Source organism: Zonotrichia albicollis, chromosome 2 (assembly GCF_047830755.1).
Source record: "Zonotrichia albicollis isolate bZonAlb1 chromosome 2, bZonAlb1.hap1, whole genome shotgun sequence".
NCBI classification, from domain to species: domain Eukaryota; kingdom Metazoa; phylum Chordata; class Aves; order Passeriformes; family Passerellidae; genus Zonotrichia; species Zonotrichia albicollis.
Window position 1 is genome coordinate 16,407,393 of NC_133820.1, and position 20,347 is coordinate 16,427,739.

Sequence of the window (20,347 nt, forward strand, 5' to 3'; positions counted from 1 at the left end):
GAATGAGCAATGTAGCTCATGGATTCTCTCATTTTTGTGTCCATGCTTTTATTGAAGCCAAAGAGCCATTTCCCTTATTTAGGAATACCAGCCCAGATCTACTATCACTGAAACAAATCCTAGAGCGCGGGATTGTTCTCCTTTTGCTCCAAAAGCCCTGGGATGAGCTGTGCCCTTCCTGAGGCTGTGCCTTGAGGGAATCCCAAACATCTGAGAGTCCCTGTGACAACTGCATTGACCCCGAGTGGAATGAACACACCTGAAATCAATGGCTGCACTTGAAAGAGGAGACTGTGGTGAGGAGATGAGATAAACCAGGTCACTGCTCCACAGAAACCACTGGGGTTTGTTATAGATCCCTTGCAGAGACAGCTCCAGAGCTCTACTGAAAGAATCTTCTTGGTTTCACTGTGTAAGAGCCCCTCACATGCAGCAAAGCTCCTTTGATGTCAGTGCCATACCCATAAATACACAGCTACAGAAGAGCTGATTTCCACTCCTTTTTCACCTGAGTGAGGTCATGCAGGACAAACAAGCAGAATTTGGGTCAAAACAGTAAATGGCAGAAAAACTTGTGAACGCTGAGTCTAATAAATGACTAATAAATACATTAGATTGTGACCGTGTTCACAGGGCTCCTTGGATGAGGGAAGAGATGAGGATCTGACTCCATGTTTCACAAGGCTTGATTTATTATTTTATGATATATATTACATTAAAACTATACTAAAAGAATAGAAGAAAAGATTTCATCAGAAGGCTAGCTAAGAATAGAATAGGAAGGAATGATAACAAAGGCTTGTGGCTTGGACAGAGAGTCTGAGCCAGCTGACTGTGATTGACCATTAATTAGAAACAATCACATGAGACCAATCACAGATGCACCTGTTGCATTCCACAGCAGCAGATAATCAATGTTTACATTTTGTTCCTGAGGCTTCTCAGCTTCTCAGGAGGAAAAATCCTAAGGAAAGGATTTTCCATAAAAGATGTCTGCGACATTAGATGGGAAAAGGCTTTATGTGGGTGGTGGAACAAAGTTGTGAGTGGTCTGCAGCCTCCATGAAAATCAGCGAAGGGGCTGGAGGTTTTCCATGTTCCAACAGCCTGCAATGTTCTGCTCCCTCCAGGTGAAGGAAATCCTGACAGCCCTTGGTTTGCTGACCTGTGCCAACACGAGGACTGGGAGCCTCTCTGGGGGCCAGAGGAAACGCCTGGCCATTGCTCTGGAGCTGGTGAACAACCCCCCTGTCATGTTCTTTGATGAGCCCACCAGGTACTGCAAGGCCAAAAATCAAACACAGGCAAAGATGGTTTTGCATAGTAGAACAGAGCTAGAGAAAAGCTATTCCCCTCTAAATGTTTGGAAAAGGCTAATTTTGTGTTGTCTGCAAGCACTGAATTAGGCCAAGAAATAATTTGATTTGGATTCTTGATGCCCTATGTCACTGCTGGGCTGTGGGGCTGTAAGTTACATTTAAAGCATTCACAAACTGCTGGATTGTAGGGCTATAAATAATATTTAAAGCAGACACAAACTGATGGACTGTAGGGCTGTAAGTAAAAGCATTCACAAACTGGAAGAAATGGAAGGAACAGAGAGAGACGAAAATATTGTGGCATGGATTTTATTTTTCCAGCAAAGACTGCTTGAATGTAAACATTTTAAAATGTGACTTTTGGTAATGAATGTGATCAGCCTGGGAGGAGGCTGGCAAAGCTATGAATATGTATCTGTTCATTAAAGCTGGGAGCATTTAAATCTGCTGCCCTAAAATGCAGAATTCCCTTAAGGCTGCTGTGAGAATACTCTTTTTCATTCTCAGGCATGCTTGCAACTTAATTAAAAGCCTGATGGAGAAGTACAAGCATAAGGTTGGCATATGATAAAATGAAAATTATACAGAGAAGATTTATAAAAGGATAATAATGGGATACCTTGCAGCAAATGCATGTGCTGGTTTTGAGTGGTGGCTGTGGATAATAAACTTGTTTGATTTTATTTTTTCCAGTGGCTTGGACAGTGCATCATGTTTTCAGGTGGTCTCTCTGATGAAGGCTTTGGCCCAGGGTGGCAGATCCATCATCTGCACGATTCATCAGCCCAGTGCAAAGCTGTTTGAGCTCTTTGACCAGGTATTGCTCTCAAATTTTCTCTTCATCTGTGGTTTAGGGTGCTTATACTTTTAAGGCATAACCACCTTTTAATCAAAAAACCATCAAAAACCATCAAAACCCATCAAAAACCAAGAAACCATCAAAAAGGCATAATCACCTCTTTAATCAAAAAACATGAATAATTCTGGTTGATGGCTACGAATCATATAAAGAAATTAAATAAATAATAGCAAAACATGCTTCTTTATTATGTTTTTTCCTTCTTCTCTGCCCATTTCCTTCATTTATGTAGAATGTTTGAATCTTGCTGTTAGGTTTGTGAAATCATGATTATTGGTGATTGTGATGCCTTCACCCAGCACTGCTCCTTGCACTGAAGTAAATTAGAGCAATATAAAAGCAGGAGAGCTGCAGTGTCAATGTCTGCAATATATCTGTGTATCCTAGATACACAGGTGTGGATTGAGGAGTTAATTCACATGAAATAATAATAATAATCAAATTTAGTATTGAAAATTAATTGAAATTAAGTCGGTTGGAGAACTTCTCTCCAAGCCAACAATGGCATGTGGACCATGTGTGTTTGGATTAGATATAAAAAATGTATTTTAGTCTTGTCAGAGGATTTAGATTAGTCCTGTGAGAGCTGAGAGAAAACCTCCACCACCACAGGTGAACAAACTCTTGCAGATTGCCAGTCTGGCAGGGAAGTTTATTTAAAGCCAAATCGTGGCTAAAAGTGAGAGTGATGGAGCTGTTTTTGCTGTTGCTGTGCTGCCCCAGCTCTCCTTCCATCCCTGCCCAAAATATCCACAATGTGTGGAAATTAGATGGCTTGGCTCTCCAGCTCCTTGCCTATTTTCAGCCTGTGCCAAGGGCTGCAATGAGGGTGTTTCTGTGTTAATGTGTTTGAAGTCCTGCAGGCAATGTGTGCAGAATTCCAGGCATTGAATTTTCCATTAGTTGTGGTTCCATGCAAAGTTAATTTCGAGTGGTGACAGATCTCCCCAAGCTGTTCTCCCCACAGGGACAAGAAGATGTTATCAGGCAACAGGTTCAAATATTTTGATGCTATTTCACATTTTTTCTTGTTTCTTTTTCTTCTATTTTCTTTTTCTTCTTTTTTCTTTTCACTCTTGAGACTATGGACCAGTTTACTCAGATGATCTCAACCTCCCTTAAAGAGGATTTTTCAATTTAAAGTGATGTCAAAACTTAAAGAACTTGGTTATTCCTGGTTGAGAGTATTTCACATTTTTTCTTTTTCTTCTATTTTCTTTTTTTTTTTTTTTTCTTGCTTTCCAGCTCTATGTTCTAAGTCAAGGTCAGTGCATTTACCGTGGGAAGGTAACAAACCTTGTCCCTTACTTGAGAGATTTGGGGCTGAATTGTCCAACCTACCACAACCCAGCAGATTTTGGTAAGGACAGCTTGAATAGTTTATTTCATTTCTTCTGTACTTTATCATTTTATATTTTTATCACCTTCAGGGTAAAGGGAACCATGATGTGATTTATACTTCTGTACATATATTCTTATGTGCTTTGTCCATATATGAACCAAAATAAAAGTAATCAGATTTTTTTTCCAAAGTAATTTGAATGCCACCTAGTGGTACAATTTCGTGCATATTTCTCTCTGTTAGAAGTCCAGGTTCAGGAAATGAAAGATAAAGTGTATTCTTTAGTGTTTCATAGTAACTAATAGTAACTTTTTAAAGTAGCTTCAGTATTCCGCTTGGTTTCTTTTTATCTCGAGCAGTAGTACAGCTTAGAGCATTGAGGGTTTTTTCAGTGCTGTTTCTTAATTTAAAAAATTGCAAAGTGCCACAAAAATAGACTTATTCTATTTTCCGTATTCACTGTGTTTCCTCTGAACTTCATTTAACTTCCAGGATGAGGAGATCTCTCTGAAGATTTATGGAAAGATAAATTAAATTTTTGAAAATTTAAATGTTTGTGTATGGATATGAATTTGCACATGGCGCTTTAAAGCCTGTAGTAAAAAAAAAAATTAAAAATTTTAAAAAATTAAAAAATTTAAAATCTGGTTTTGTTAGTGCGTTGGGGATTTAACAACAAGGCTTGTACGTGGTCAGCAGTAACTTCAACCTTTGCAAAGCAGTAATTTGTAATTTCACCCTTTGTAAAGCAGTAATTTCAACCTTTGCAAAATGTGACGGTGTTCACAGGGGTCCCAGGATGAGGGAAGAGATAAGGATCTGACTCCATGTTTCAGAAGGCTGATTTATTATTTTATGATGTATATTACATTAAAACTATACTAAAAGAATAGAAGAAAAGGTACTCATCAGAAGGCTAGCTAAGAATAGAAAGGAAAGAATGAATACAAACGTTTGTGGCTTGGACAGAGAGTCTGAGCCAGCTGACTGTGATTGACCATTAATTAGAAACAATCACATGAGACCAATCACAGATGCACCTGTTGCATTCCACAGCAGCAGATAATCAATGTTTACATTTTGTTCCTGAGGCTTCTCAGCTTCTCAGGAGGAAAAATCCCAAAGAAAGGATTTTTCATGAGAAGATGTCTGTGCCAGCAAGGCAGTGACTCCAGGCTGTGTGTTTCAGTGATGGAGGTGGCCTCGGGCGAGTACGGGGACCAGAGCAGCCGCCTGGTCAGGGCGGTCAGGGAGAGGATTTGTGACTCCGACTACAAGCGAGACGTGCCTGGGGAGCACGAGCTGAACCCCTTCCTGTGGCACCGGCCCTCTGAGGAGGTATTTGTGCATCTCTGCATGGGGAGTGTCATGATTTAGCCCATTTAAACCCTCCCTCGGCGGAGGGGGCTCTGGGCGCACTCAGCTGATGTGAGTGGGCTCTTGTGAATGAGAGGCAAGGCTGCAGAGCAAGGGGTTTGTTCTGTGTGTGTTCCTGCAGGACTCCTCCTCCACAGAAGGCTGCCACAGCTTCTCTGCCAGCTGCCTCACCCAGTTCTGCATCCTCTTCAAAAGGACTTTCCTCACCATCATGAGGGACTCGGTAAGAATGAGTTATAATAACTTTTGTGGCCAAAAAGGTCTGTCCAGCTGGGTGTGAGGGTCCTCAAAGGTCCTGTCCAGCAGCCTACCCATGAATTATCACAGAATTCCAAAGGGAAGAGGCTGATCTCTCAGTCTTGCTGTTAACTCTGCCATCTTCATTGTCAATAACAGCTTTCTACTCAGAAGCACCTGGCCTAAAAACCCAAAGTTCAAATCCCCTCTGTGCTGGCAGGTCTCTTATACAGTTATTAATCCTACTGAAAAGTGAGTGGGAAGTTGTAGTGCTGTCACAAAATTAGGTTTTCCAGAAAATTCAGGATGGCAGAGATAATAACTTCAGTGTGCTGTAATCTTACCACTTAAAATCTTCATTTTTGGAAATAGAAAATCAGTAGATAAAAAGTTTACTTCTTTGACATAACTCGTTCTCCCTTCCTCCTTTTTATAACCACATTTGTCAACAAGGATTAATTAAGTTAATGAATTAAAATCAGGAGAAACTATGACTGATTTGCTGATGCACAGATTGAAGGACAATGTTGTTTTTAATATATTTTTTTCCTGCTCGACTCTAAGGCTTGCAGTTGTTCCCAATGTTATTATTTCCTTTGTTCTTCCAAGCCTCTTGTGGGAATTCTGTGTTGCAGAGAAGGCACAGAAAGCTAATTTATTCCTGATGAAGTTACTTGGGTCTACACAAGCCTAAAATGCCTTTTCTGCTTCTCCTCTGCTCTCGGGAAATTTATCTTTTAGTCAGAAAGTCTCTTTCCCCTGGTGAATAAGAGCCAGTGGCTCCATGATATTGTCAGACAGGGAGATTTCAGCTTGCAGCATTTGCAGTTCCTGCCTGTATTACCTGGAAGAAATTTTCATGGGAAGCTCAAAATTTTTGTCACCCAGTAGGAAATGAGCATTTCTCATGGCAAGGCATTGAACTTGGTGATCTTTAACCTTCCAATGTGACGGTGTTCACAGGACTTCTTGGATGAGGGAAGAGATGAGGATCTGATTCCATGTTTCAGAAGGCTTGATTTATTATGATATATATTATATCTATATATAATAGTATAGTATATTAAAACTATACTAAAAGAATAGAAGAAAGGATTTCATCAGAAGGCTAGCTAAGAATAGAAAAAGAATGAATAACAAAGATTGGTGGCTCAGACAGAGTCTGAGGCAGCTCACTGTGATTGCCCATTAATTAGAAACAACCAACATGAGACCAATCCCTGTTGCACTCCACAGCAGCAGATAATCATTGTTTACATTTTGTTCCTGAGGCCTCCCAGCTTCTCAGGAGGAAAAATCCTAAGGGAAGGGTTTTTCAGAAAATGTGTGTGTGACATTCCAACCCAAACCACTCTAATGGTTTCTATAGAAGATTTTCTGGACATAAGTGCTCCCTTTCTGCAATCTATCCAATTTCAGCCCCACTGTCACCGTTTCTGAGCCCAGACATCCTGAGTAATGCCACTCTTTGCTTACCACAGGTCCTGACACACCTGAGGATCACCTCACACATTGGCATTGGGCTGCTCATCGGATTGCTCTACTTGGGCATTGGCAATGAGGCCAAGAAAGTCCTCAGCAACTCGGGGTTCCTCTTTTTCTCCATGCTGTTCCTCATGTTTGCTGCTCTCATGCCCACTGTCCTCACCTGTGAGTGCTGGGTGCTGTGTCACAGCACAGGGAGGGGGTGCTGGATGTGACCGTGTTCACAGGGGTCCCAGGATGAGGGAAGAGATGGGGATCTGACTCCATATTTCAGAAGGCTGATTTATTATTTTATTATATATATTACATTAAAACTATACTAAAAGAATAGAAGAAAAGGTTCTCATCAGAAGGCTAGCTAAGAATAAAAAGGAGCTAAGCTAAGAATAAAAAGAAATGATAACAAAGGTTTGTGTCTCAGACAGAGAGTCCGAGCCAGCTGGGCTGTGATTGGCCATTAATTAGAAACAACCACATGAGACTAATCACAGATGCACCTGTTGCATTTCACCGCAGCAGATAATCATTGTTTACATTTTATTCCTGAGGCCTCCCAGCTTCTCAGGAGGAAAAATCCTAAGGAAAGGATTTTTCATGAAAAGACGTCTGCGACAGCTGGAATGCTGGGATGTGTCTGGGTTGGTGTAAGACAGCATTTGACTTGTGATTCTGCCTCTAAGACAGGTGTGGGGATAAACCTTGCACCCCCAGAAGCACAACTGTGCAAGCAGGAGCAGGCTTGGCCAGTGGCACTGCTCCCTGCCCAGTTTTCCCAATGTTTTCCAGCACAGACAGTTCAGTGTCACAGTCCTGGACTGGAATTTCTCCTTATCCCAGTGCAGCTCAGCCATACCCTGAGCTCATGGTTGGGCTTAGGGAGGATGGAATAATTTATCTGGGGCTTCCAAGTTATGATTCCTGCATAAAATCAGCTCATTCATGTGGTGTCAGAAGCAAACTCCTGCAGAATGGACTGCTTCACACCTGCTCTGGGAGTGCTGTTACTTTGGATTCCCTGTTGGACCACAAAGAATAACCAAGTTCTTTAAGTTTTGACACCACTTTAAATTGAAAAATCCTCTTTAAGGGAGGTTCAGATCATCTGAGTAGAGTGGTCCACAGCCTCAACAGTGAGCAGCTCTATGGGCTGACCTTTTACAGCTCATTACAAATCACTGGAACTTCTGCTGCTCTGTCAAAGACCTGAGAGTTCCAGTCCCACCCTGGGACTGCAGCAGTGCAGGATTTGATTATTCCTCTGAATTATTATAATTTTGAAATTAAGGGGCTCTTGGGCAAAGATATGGCAGTAGGAATAAGAGTTCTTTATTAGGGTAAAACAAAAATCTTGTTTTTATGTGTTTAACAACAACATTCGTGTTGTTTTTATGTGAAGCAGCATTGCACCCTGCCAGTCTGACTGAATAATCTGTGTTCTCTGCAGTTCCCCTTGAGATGGGAGTATTTCTCAGAGAGCATCTGAACTACTGGTACAGCCTGAAAGCCTATTACCTGGCCAAGACCATGGCTGATGTTCCTTTCCAGGTACATGCTCTACTCTTCAATAAAACAGAAACTATTTCAGTTCATGAACAACAAGCCCTCTTGCCAGGAAGATTAGTACTGGTATTTTATCCATTGGAATAGTGGGGAAAATGTCCAGATGTGTCTGGGATGAATCAGAATTCACAAAATCCCTGGGATGGAAGAGACCTTCAAGATCATGGAGTCCAACCCATCCCCAACAGCTCAATTGAACCCTGGCACCCAGTGCCACATCCAGGCTTTGTTAAACACACCCAGGGATGGGGACTCCTCCACCTCCCTGGGCACCATTCCAGAACTTTCTCACCCTTGCTGGAAAAACCTTTTCCCTGCTATCCAACCTGTATTTCCCTTGGTGCAGCTCAAGGCTGTGTGCTCTGGGTGTGTCAGTGCTGCTGGAGAAAGAGCCCAGCCGCAGGTGAGCACAGGCACCTTTCAGGAGCTGTGCAGAGTGATGGGGGCAGCCCTGAGTCACTCCAAGCCTCATTCCAGGCAGTTTGGTGGGGACTCAGGACAAGGGAAGAGATGAGGATCTGACTCCATGTTTCAGAAGGCTGATTTATTATTTTATGATATATATTATATTAAAAGAAAATGATATATTAAAACTATACTAAAAGAAGAAAGGATTTCATCAGAAGGCCAGCAAGGAATAGAAAGGAATGATAATAAAATCTTGTGACTGACCAGAGAGTCCAAGCCAGCTGACTGTGATTGGCCATTAATTAAAAACAGCCACATGAGACCAATCATAGATGCACCTGTTGCATTCCACAGCAGCAGATAATCATTGTTTGTCTTTTCCTCTGAGGCTTCTCAGGAGAAAAGATCCTAGCAAAAGGATTTTTCATAAAGTATGTCCGAGACACAGGAGGGTGAAGGGTTGGAAGTGGAATCCTTTTTTAAATGCCCATCAGAAAGACAGGAATCCTTCACCTGTTATGTCTCGGAAAGGCTGAGAGCTGTGGATTAATGGGAACCCCCCTGTGACAGCGTTCACAGGGGTCTGAGGATGAGGGAAGAGAGAAAGATCTGACTCCATGTTTAAGAAGGCTTGATTTATTATTTTATGATATATATTATATTAAAACTATACTAAAAGAATAGAAGAAAGGACTTCATCAGAAAGCTGGCTAAGAATAGAAAAATAATGGTAACAAAGGTTTGTGGCTTGGACAGAGAGTCTGAACCAGCTCGCTGTGATTGGCCATTAATTAGAAACAACCACATGAGATCAATCCCAGATGCACCTGCTGCATTCCACAGCAGCAGATAATCATAGTTTGCATTTTGTTCCTGAGGCTTCTCAGCTTCTCAGGAGAAAAAACCCTAAGGAAAGGATTTTCCATAAAAGATGCCTGTGACACCCCCCACGTTTCTGTGTCACTCAGGGTGTCAGTGAGTGTCTGGTGCCAGGGGCTCACTGCCAGTGCCTGTCCTTGCAGATCATGTTCCCTGTGGCCTACTGCAGCATCGTGTACTGGATGACCTCCCAGCCCTCGGACGCGCTGCGCTTCGTGCTCTTCGCCGCCCTGGGCACCATGACCTCCCTGGTGGCTCAGTCGCTGGGCCTGCTCATAGGGGCAGCCTCCACGTCCCTGCAGGTACTTGTCCTCGTTTGGAAAGGCAGGTGTCTGCTGAGGAAGGCAGGAGCTTCTCTTGAAATGGAGAATGTAAACCTCATCGCTGTGAATTACTATGATTTTGAAGTTAAGGGGCTCTCAGGCAAAGATATGGGAAATAGGAATGACAGTTCTTTATTAGGGAAAAAATATAAACAAAAGTGCAATAATACAAACAAACAAGAAAAAAAAACCCCAAAAAACCAAAACACTGCCAGAGTCAGAACATGCCATGGCCCCCTGTGGGTGAGGGTGGTGGCAGCAGTCCCATTCCATGGTGGCTGCAGCCCTCCTGCCTCCCTTGAAATGGAGAATGTAAACCCCTTCCCTCATAATTATTATGATTTTGAAATTAAGGGGTTCTCGGGCAAAGATATGGGAATAGGACAGTTTTTTAATAGGGAAAAAATAAAAATACAAATGAAACAATACAAACAAACAACAAAAAAACCCAACCAAAAACCAAAAATCCCCAAAACCAAACAAAACTCTGACAGAGTCAGAACAGGAGCTGACACCCTGTGGGTCAGGGTGGTGGCAGCAGTCCCATTCAATGGTGGCTCCAGCCCTCCTGCTTCCCTTGAAATGCAGAATGCAAACCCCCTTCCTCTGAATTATGATTTTGAAATTAAGAGGCTCTCAGGCAAAGATATGGGAGCAGGAATAACAGTTCTTTATTAGGGAAGAAAATAAAAATAAAATAAAAATGCAAAAATACAAAACAACCCTGCCAGAGTGAGAGCAGTCCCTGTCCCCCTGTGTGTCAGGGCAGTGTCCCAGCCCCATCCCGTGGGGGCTCAGCCCTCCTGCAGTGCCAGCTGTGGCTCTGCTGCAGCAGGGATCCTGCACAAAGGGGGAGTTTTCCTCTGCAGCTCCAGGGCTGCTGCAGATGGGCCTGGGCTCCCTCTGGCAATGCAGGGCAGCAGAAAGCTGCTCCTCTGGCAATGCAGGGGGCAAAGGCTGCTGTGCTGTGCCAGGCTCAGATTGGATCCAGGTAGGAATGCTTGGCTCCTCCCCTGGGCGGAGCATCTCCCCATGGGATGCTGGGATTGGATCAGCCCTGCAGGGACACTCAGTGGCCATGGACAGCAGAGATCTCCTGGAGGGAGGGTTGGCTGTGGGAGAGAGAAAGGAAAAACTGCCCAGGAACAGCAGAGAACTGCCCCAGCTCTGACAGATGGAGAAACAGAGCACACACCCCCAGGTACAATTTACAACTTAAAACAGTACTGATGGTGTTTCGTGGTCTCACAGGAGCTCTGCTGTGCCCTAACTCTGCTCCCTGTACCACTGCTGTGTCCCCAGGATGTTTGTTGAGAGGTGACAGGCAGAAATTTCTTGCTGTAGCGGAGTTCTTGCTGCTCCCCCCTCACCCCAGAGCACAGACTGCCCTGGATGGGAGGCTCTGAAAGTCCTGCCCCACCTGAAGGGGCTGTGCCTGCCCCTGCTGGGGTGGCTTCTCACTTGCTGTCCATCCCAGACTGGGCAGGTCCTGGGAACTGCAGGACTGATGTGTTTCTGCATCCCCACAAACTGGAAACTTACTACAGTAGCTCAGAAGGTTCTTCCATGCACATCCAGAAAAGCTGTTGAAGGAAAGGTAGGAAAAGGCTGCCCAAAACCCAAATTTCTGGAAAGGGAGGGAAAGTGTCAGCTGTTGGCATGGCTGGAAGCTGGCCATGTAACTCCTGGCAGGAGATGTGCTGAGGTGACCATTCCACAGATGATTCTGACCTCAATATGCATTGATGCTGTCAAGCTTTCTGCAGTAGAGCACTTGATTCCCTCTCTGTGCCACCCCGTGGGGACCAGCATAGCCTTACTGCATGAGCCCTGTGCTACTGCTCTTTCCCTCACAAGAAAAAAAAAATCAAATTTCTAGTAATAATTTGAGGCAGTAGAATTATTCTTAGGAGTAATAAAAGAGCAAGTTAATTTTTACTTTTTCTCTGTTTTTCTGACAAGAGACACTGTTCCCTCTCTGCACAGGTGGCAACTTTTGTTGGCCCAGTTACTGCCATCCCAGTCCTGCTGTTCTCTGGGTTTTTTGTCAGCTTTGACACCATCCCAACATACCTCCAGTGGATGTCCTACATTTCCTATGTCAGGTACTGCTGGGGAGCCCTTCACCCTCCCATCTGGACATGCTGCTTGTTTGCCTTGGCTTGATTGCTTGCTTGGTTATTTTGGGTGCCAAAGGGACTGTTCACGGCGTGTTCTCTTAGAATATGAACACACTCATACATGTGATGTAAACTACATTATCTCTCTGCATTTTAAGCTGTTGATGTTGGGAAATAAATAGGAGCAGGTTGCTGGCCACAATTCCATGTCAGTCCCTTTGAATTCAGTGGGATTGCACAGCATAGAAATCTTCCTGGATTTTGCAGTAGTGGATGCATGAAATAATAGGGACATCACCAACTGAGAAATTGATGCCAGCACCTCATTGGGGAAGAAAATGTATAATTCACTGATGTATCCTAGATAGGTTATTTGGATAAAGGCCTGGCTTTAAGTTTTGCAGTAGCACTGCCACAAGAGGCACAGGATTTGTGTCACCTCTAATTTAAACTGCTGCTTTAAGATCCATAGGCACATTATAGTGCCTGTGCCTGTGTCTGACTCAGCTGTCTTAGGATGGGGCAATTCCCATCAGGAAACCTCTGGAGGGATAGTTTAGACTAGAGACTGAAATGGTTTTAGCTGAAATTAGGAGAGGGGAATTTTCCCATTCCGCGTTTCCCCACCCTGCACTGAGAAATCCCAGGCAAAAAAAATCTTCTTTGTTGCCAAGTGAGGTCTTACACAGATTCCTATGAAAGATAATGAGACTGCACCCCCTGAAATAAAACAAAGAAATCAAGGTAAGACCTTAAATCATTGCCTGGCTCATGTGGGGTCTCCTGAAGCCAGAGGGAGCTTTCATAGACATGAGATCCATGATGGTTTATCTCCTTGCAAAAGCAAATACTGGGAACATTAGCAGTGAAGCTGTGAATATACAGAGGGAAGGAGAAGGGACATTCTAGATTGATGCTGGTTTTAACATTTTTCTGACTTCAAGCCATAATTGTATCCCTCTGGTTTATTAAAAAAAAAAAAGGCAAAAAAATAATGATCTCAATTTTAAATGGGGAATTTCTGAATATGAGCTGAAATCATGCTGCTGCTTTCTCATTTGATATTTTTCTTTTGGAGAAATTGCTCTATGCACTAACATGAAATCTATGATGATTTATCTCCTTGCAAAGGCAAATACTGGGAACATTACCAGTGGAACTGTAAATGTACAGAGGGAAGGAGAAGGGACATTCTAGATTGATGCTGCTTTAATATTTTTCTGACTTCAAGACATAATTGTATCCCTGTTGCTTATTAAAAAAAAAAAAGAGGTAAAATAATGAAGTCACTTTTAAATGAGGAATTTCTGAATATGAGCTGAAATCATGCTGCTTTCTGATTTAACATTTTTCTTTTGGAGAAATTGCTCTGTGCCCTAACTGGAAGCATTAAAGGCAAAGCTCTTGCCCTTGTTCCCTCTTACATAAAATGCCCATGACACGTGATGTGCCCGACTGCAGCAGGGATAGAACTTGCCCCAAGACAGATGTGTCAGAGCAATATTGACCCCCTCAGCGTTTCAGCTGAGCTCTCACAGGGGTTGTGTTGCTCTTCCCACCAGATCACCAGGATTTCCCTTGTAATCCCTCCTTTCTCCCTCCAGATACGGGTTCGAAGGCGTCATCCTCTCCATCTACGGACTGGATCGAGAAGATCTGCACTGTGACAAAGATGACACCTGCCACTTCCAAAAATCAGAGGCCATCCTGAAAGAACTGGACGTAGAAAATGCCAAACTTTACCTGGACTTCATCGTTCTTGGGATTTTCTTCTTCTCTCTGCGCCTGATTGCCTATTTTGTGCTCAGATACAAAATCCGAGCGGAGAGGTAAAGGAGAAGCAGCTGAACCGAGGCAGTAGGAGAACTTTAGGCATCAAATAGAGGGCACTTGACATTGTCTCACTGTGGCAGGCTGGTCCCCAGGCTGGGGACAGCCAGATGCTGTCCTGACCGAGCCCATGGAGAGCCACAATGGGATAGTGGACATCCAGTGTTAAGCCAATCAGTCCAGTTGGGTTGGGTCATGTTTTCATTACACTTTCTAGCTTTAACTAGGAAGAAGAACTATAGAAGGGAATTTTACACCACAGGATATCAATGCAGAGGCAGTGTAACTGTCACAAGAAACCTGGCTGCAGGAGCTTTCCTTATGAAAACCAATTTTGGGATAAGGTCACCAGGATCCTGGTGGCCAGAATAGTGTAATGTCATCTCTAGCTGACAGATGATAGTGAGATGCAAAATGAGAAATGCAAAGAAAATAAGATTATCTCATCTTTTTAAATTTCATCTTTGCAGTTTTCTATGTATTATTTTGCAATTCTTTTCCACAGAATTACCCCCTTCTGGCTAAAAGTCTGTAAATGTATTAATAAGGTAAAGATATCTTTTTAATATGGATACTTTTTTAAAAGAAACCTAAAGCGATTCAAGTAATTATTTTTGTTTCTGTCTGAATTTAGAATTCTGGTGCTTTATTTGTCGAGCTGGTCTCATATCTGAAAACTGTAATAATAGGAGGAAAAGGCAGATTCTGAATCTGCATTAACCTGTGATCCCATTTGGAAGCAGCACTGGATAGCACATGCAGTTAGACATGGTCAAGCTGTCACTGAACTGTTGAAAAATATATTCGAAAAATATATTCTTTTGCAGTGTCTTTAAATCCTTAGTATTTGTGATATTTTGGGATACTAGCTCTGTTCATTATCTGTTTGATCTACCTCCTGCCACTGAAAAAAAATCAAAGCACTCCAAGGCTTATTTTTAATGAAATTGTGCAAGCAGGATCTGTCCCTAAAGTGATTGTTAAGGGAGTGCAAGAGCTGTCCACAGATCAGAGCTTGGGCTGCTGTGTTAAAACACCTGTGATTGCCTCATCCAGAGGTGTTCATTGTATCTGCAACGCCCTCTGTGTGGGACCCTCCCAAAAACACACAAATGACCTTGAAACACTGCAGGTCTAATTGTATCAGTCGGTTTTGTTCTCATCCCTAAGCCTCCGTGCACAGCATGAGAATCAATTGCTGTGAACACCAATGAAACTGTTATTTTGGGTATCTCACCTCTGTGAATTTGGCAGCGCAAATCTGGTTCCAAGCTGATGTGAATTTTCATGGGTTTGGATTTTCAGCCTAAAATGAACCCACCATCCTCACATTGGACACCTTGGTGAGCTTTTGTGCAAATAGCAGGGCTTTCTGCCACGACTGTGAATTTATCTGGGTGTCCCAGAGGCCTGAATGCTCTGTAAATGCATTATTCCCTCCCAGACCCCTGAGTGAGGCCTGAATGTTCTGTAAATGCATTATTCCCATCAGGATGCTGAACTCTTGCAGGCTGGAGGCAGCTCAATGTTGGCAAACCGTTGAGGAGCCCAGCAGGGTAGATAAAAGGGACCTGGTTCATCTTCTGGCCCCCAGCAGTGAAAAATCCACAAACTTTTCCAAGACTCCATGGCTGTGTCTATCCTCGTGAAATAAAAAATGCCATGCCCTGCTCTGTTAGTCCTCAAACAGCTGGGGTTAACAGGAGTGGGCCCTACACTGACTTTTACACAGCCCAAACACTGTTTGCAAAAGCTCTGGCTCTGCTGGGCTGCAGCTTTCCCATTTAGCAGGGAAGAAAATTGTTTCCCAGTTTTCCTGGCCCGTGCCCAGGCTCTGTTTGATTTATCAATACAGACACAGGCTGCAGGTATCTGTTAAACTCAGGACATCTGAACCAAGCCTGGGGTCTGGAAGGCTTTAAATCAAGACACATGTTTTAGGAAGGCTGGCTGAACTTTCCCTGAAAATAACGTTTACCTGTGAAAGCAAAATCAATCTTTACTGTTGAAAAAAAAAAAAAAAATCCTTGCACGGCCTCTTTGCTTAATTTTTGTTGCTGTTCTTTCTCAAAAAGCTTTTGTACAGCTCTGCAGCTTTTCCAAGCATAATCACGAGCAGGTACAAGCCTATATGGCTGTCAGATTTGAGAAATAAAGAATTTGAGCTATTCCAAATAATACTCATAGCTGTGAGCAGTTTTTAAACAAGGCACAGGCTGAAATCCATTTAGCACAACGTGCCTTGGTTATTTCAAGACTCTCAACATATTTGTGACTATGACAGGCAGTTCAAACACTTTTTGCAAGCAGACAAAGACATTTGCCAAATTCCTCTTGGGTTGCAGACTTCTGGCCCAGGCTGGGGTCAAAGAGTGTGGCATCCCTGGCACTGAGCACCTTCAGGGTTGATGTTTTTTGTGTTTACCAGCTCCATTTACCAAATACACCCTGGCAATCCCTGCAGTGCTCCAGATGAGGTGACTTTGCTCCATTCCCACACTGACATCTTGCAGGATGCTGCTCTCTCCCATCTAGCTGTTTTAGCTGTATGAATTCCTTGGATGCTGTCTTGTTTTCTCTGCCTGTTCCTCTGGTTTCAGGCTGTCTCATTTTATGTTTTTAGCCTCCAGCATGTCCTCATGTATTATAAATTTGTGTTATGTTATGGCAGCCAAAAATCTGGTCCTCCACGGGTGTTCCTGAGAAAATTCCTGCTCTGGGAATATTTTTATCACTCCTTTTTTTGTTAGATATGCTTTTTCCAGCCTTCAGCTGGCAGCATTTAGATGGAAGTTACTATTCTTAGAAATGCTTTCAGGCTGTAGTATCCCAGTAAAGAAGTAATTCTCTGGAGACTCAGTGATACACATAGATGAGATAATAATTTTTTCTCTCCCTCGCTCACAAATTAACTGATGATCTCTCTTTTGTCACTGCTTTGGGACAGAAGCCTTTAAAATCCATCCCAATTATGTCTTCATCTACTGCAGAGATTTTTAATGTAGTCTCAGGTTGGCTTTTTTTCTCTTTACATAGAGATAAATTCTAACAGGCTGGTACAAAACACACCCCCAGGTTAATGGGCTGAGTAGGTGCTCTTGTTGTGAGCAGCACTTTGGGAAGCTCTGGAGGCTTCACTTGGAAGAATAACAAGGCCAGCAAGATTCTGAAGGCTTCAAATGCTCAATTTTCAAATCCTCAGTTTTATAGCCATATATAAAGAGCCATAAACTCTCTGAAATCAATGCCATTATTACCATTTGAACCAGCCACAGCCTGGGTAAAGACTGTGTAAGAGGCTAAAGGTTTCACTTGGAAACTGAATGTATGATTTTTGTTGGGATTGCAGGAAGACTTTAATGTCCTGTTGGCTTCCTTACTCTATTTTAACTTGTTTTGAGATGTTGCTTTGCTTACTGTGTGCATTAGTTAAGACTTTAAGTCCTTCACACTTCTTTTGTTGTTTTTCTTCATGGAAGCTTGCATATGATCTGAAAAACGCTGAAGGCTCTTAAAAATAACTTGAAGCATTATTATTTACAATTAAATAAAAGATTTGGAAAGCAAATTCTACTCTTAAGAAATCGAGAAGGTTCCATTGTTACAGGTCAAAATCAGAGGCCATTCTGAAAGAACTGGATGTAGAAAATGCCAAACTGTATCTGGCCAAAGGGAGTGGAAGGACACTGGTGCTGAAATCCTTCAGCTCTCAGAATTTGGAGCACAAAGTACCTATTTTAATTAAAAGAGAGGAATATGTGCACATGTACCAGGGAGAGCTGGTTATGTAAGTGGGAGATAATGAACCTGAGTCCAAGAACTGGCTGTCTCAGGTGATTGGCAGTTCTGTCCACACTTCTGTGTCAAACTCTGTGTTCTCAGCAGAAGGGAATGTTTTATTAATCACTTGTTTCTGTCAGGAAGTGTGGTACATCCTGAACTGTGCCACCCCAGTGTTCCTCACAGAGGTGACCTATCTACACAGTGCTGGCTGGATTTTGGGGTTCTGAGAATTGGGGAAGGCCAGCAAAGCTGATATCCTGGTGGGAATCTCTTACAGACCACCCAGCCAGGATGGAGAGGTAGATGAAATGTTCAATTGGAAGTCTTTTGATTGATGCCCCTTTTCCTGTGGGAGACTTTAACTTGCCAAATGTCTGCTGGAAACACAGCACAGCAGAGAGGAAAAAATCCAGGAGGTTCCTGAGGTGTGTGGGAGGTAATTCCTGACCCAGCTGGTGAGGGAACCAGGCCCTGGTGATGCCCCACTGGCCCTGTGTGTCAGCAGAGAAGGGCTGGTGGGTGATGGGGTTGTTGGAGATGCTCTTGGGCACAGTGAACATGAAGTGAGAGGTTCTGGTTCTTGGGGAGAAGTTTTGAAAGGTTTTGAAGTGAGAGGTTTTGGTTCTTGGGGAGAGGTTTTGAGGTGAGAGGTTTTGGTTCTTGGAGAGAGGTTTTGACAAGTTCTGGTTCTTGGGGAGAGGTTTTGAAAGGTTTTGAGGTGAGAGGTTCTGATTCTTGGGGAGAGGTTTAGAGATGAGAGGTTTTGGTTCTTGGGGAGAGGTTTTGAGGTGAGAGGTTCTGGTTCTTGGGGAGATGGAGGGGTGGCAGGAGAACTTTGCAGGGCAGACTGTGCTTGAGAGCTGGGCTGGCAGAGTCCCTTGGGAGGCAGCCCTGAAGGTCTGAGAGGTCCAGGAAGACACAGAGATTCTTAAGGAGGAATCCTAAAGGCACAGCAGGAGCAGGTCATCCATGCCCATGTGCCAAAGGACATCCAGAGGGGCAGAAGGCCTGGCCTGGCTGAGCAGAGAGCTTTGGCTGGAGTTCAGGGAACAAAACAGGGTGTGTGACCTTTGGAAGAAAGGGCAGGCAGCCCAGCAGGGCTGCAGGGACACTGTGAGGTTATTCAAGGAGAAATTAGAAGGGCCAAAGCCCAACTAGAACTTAATCTGGCTACTGCTGCAAAAGACTATAAAAAATATCTCTGTAAATAGAGCACTAAGGAGAGTCTCCATCCTTCCTTGGATTTCCTTTATTTCCTACCAGAACAGCCCCATGGGATGCAGCTGCTCAGGAATTTCTGTGTGCACATCCATTTATAATGCAGGATCATGTGAGAAGCTGTTGGGAACTTGAAGCAGGCAGAGAATGACACCTGTGTCATGTCCTCTGTGACAGCTTGTGGCAGGCTGGTCACTGCAGTGCCACACAGCTCTGGGGAGAGCATTCAGTGAGTGCTGAGTGCCACTGGAGCCCGTCAGGAGCTCTGCCATTTGGGAGCAGGGGCAGTGGCATTTTCAGGGATGGGATTCTGCTGCCCTCCTCCCAAATTCCTGTTCCCATAACCCATAACAGAGGGCTTGGTGTGGGGGATCCCACTGAGTGATTCTTGTCAGCCCACGTAGAACTCTTCATATCACATGTCTAAAAGTTTCAGTTTTGATCCTGCAAACATGGCAAGTTTCATTTTAATTCTGTTTAATGCTTTATTTCTGTCTGTACGTATTTCGCCTAGAGTTTCTGAAGGAGTAATTGTACTGTAGAGCACAAAATTTAACTGCAGTCTTTTTGTTATTTCGAAAGCTTACAAAGAATGATCATTTTATGCAGTTGTCAGCTGTAGAACCTTTCTTTAAGAGATTTAGACCAGCCAGGATGTGTCTCCCATGGCACAAACCGTGGCCATGGCTCAGCCTGCATTCTCTGCATGGCTGTGCCTTCAGGACACATCCAGATTTTCCTGGTTCTTTTTCTTTTGTTTTCTTTTTCTCCCCCTGGGGGCTCCCATGCAGCTCAGCCCATTCCTATCAATGGCTTTTGTCCCTTTTTTCTTGCCGTTCATGGCTGCTGTCCAGTGGGGTGTGAGAATGAGCTGCTTGGGGAGAGTGCAGGGTGGGTAAAGGTGGAGGGATGACTTTGAGGCATCCTTGAGCTACCAAAACCCCAACGTGCTGGATCTCTGTGTGTGCTTCACTCAAAAAAATTCAAAAATGTCTTTTTCAGCAGATTGCAAGGCAACATGGAGGCTTCTGCTTTTAAAGGTTGATGGGGTTTTCTACTTCAGTGGCATCTGTGATGTCTTTTTTTTGACCCTGTTGTAGCTTATTTTAGTGGATTATTTTAAAGTAATCTTTATACAAACTCCCATTACTTCCAGAAACAAACTTTCCTGGCCTCAGTGATAATTATACCAACCTTTCCAAATGTGAATCAGTTGCTGAACATTTTTTTTTTAAAAAATATGGAAAAAATTCTCCTAAATTATGGCAAAAGAAAATTAAATTTGAGACAATTACACTGATACACCTTAAAAGAAGAAGATAACAAGTCCTGCAGTGGGGCCAAGCCTTCACCTGTGTCAGTTAAGATTTATCAAATACCTTTTCTGAGTCAGCTGACCTTATTGTGAGATCCTGCCCTTGAACCTGTTACTGAATTATTTAACATTTGGTTCTTTTGTTTTTCAAAGCAAGAGTCAATGCAAGGTATGATTTTAAAATCAGCGTGCTAAAGTGTGCATATTCTGAATATCTAATATGTCATTGTTGTCTCTTGTTTCTGTAATGCATTTGCATTACTATGAATCAATTTTATTCTGCTTCTCTAGA

At 43.2% G+C, this 20,347-nt stretch overlaps 1 protein-coding gene across 4 annotated transcripts in view; it reads left to right on the forward strand.

Moving 5' to 3' along the window:
* The window catches only part of ABCG1 (ATP binding cassette subfamily G member 1), a 62,317-nt gene extending 42,351 nt beyond the window's left edge, over nucleotides 1–19,966 (forward strand). For 2 of the 4 annotated variants that reach the window (XM_074534243.1, XM_074534259.1), the window contains exons 6-15: nucleotides 1,131–1,276; nucleotides 2,013–2,136; nucleotides 3,424–3,538; nucleotides 4,710–4,858; nucleotides 5,019–5,120; nucleotides 6,616–6,784; nucleotides 8,064–8,164; nucleotides 9,610–9,768; nucleotides 11,776–11,894; nucleotides 13,514–19,966. In XM_074534243.1, the coding sequence (XP_074390344.1) occupies nucleotides 1,131–1,276; nucleotides 2,013–2,136; nucleotides 3,424–3,538; nucleotides 4,710–4,858; nucleotides 5,019–5,120; nucleotides 6,616–6,784; nucleotides 8,064–8,164; nucleotides 9,610–9,768; nucleotides 11,776–11,894; nucleotides 13,514–13,742 (1,413 nt within the window). In that variant the 3' untranslated portion in view covers nucleotides 13,743–19,966. The remainder of the gene's footprint in view (nucleotides 1–1,130; nucleotides 1,277–2,012; nucleotides 2,137–3,423; nucleotides 3,539–4,709; nucleotides 4,859–5,018; nucleotides 5,121–6,615; nucleotides 6,785–8,063; nucleotides 8,165–9,609; nucleotides 9,769–11,775; nucleotides 11,895–13,513) is intronic. The other 2 variants (XR_012578727.1, XR_012578726.1) reach the window with 2 other exon arrangements.
* The last annotated feature ends 381 nt before the right edge of the window (nucleotides 19,967–20,347 follow it).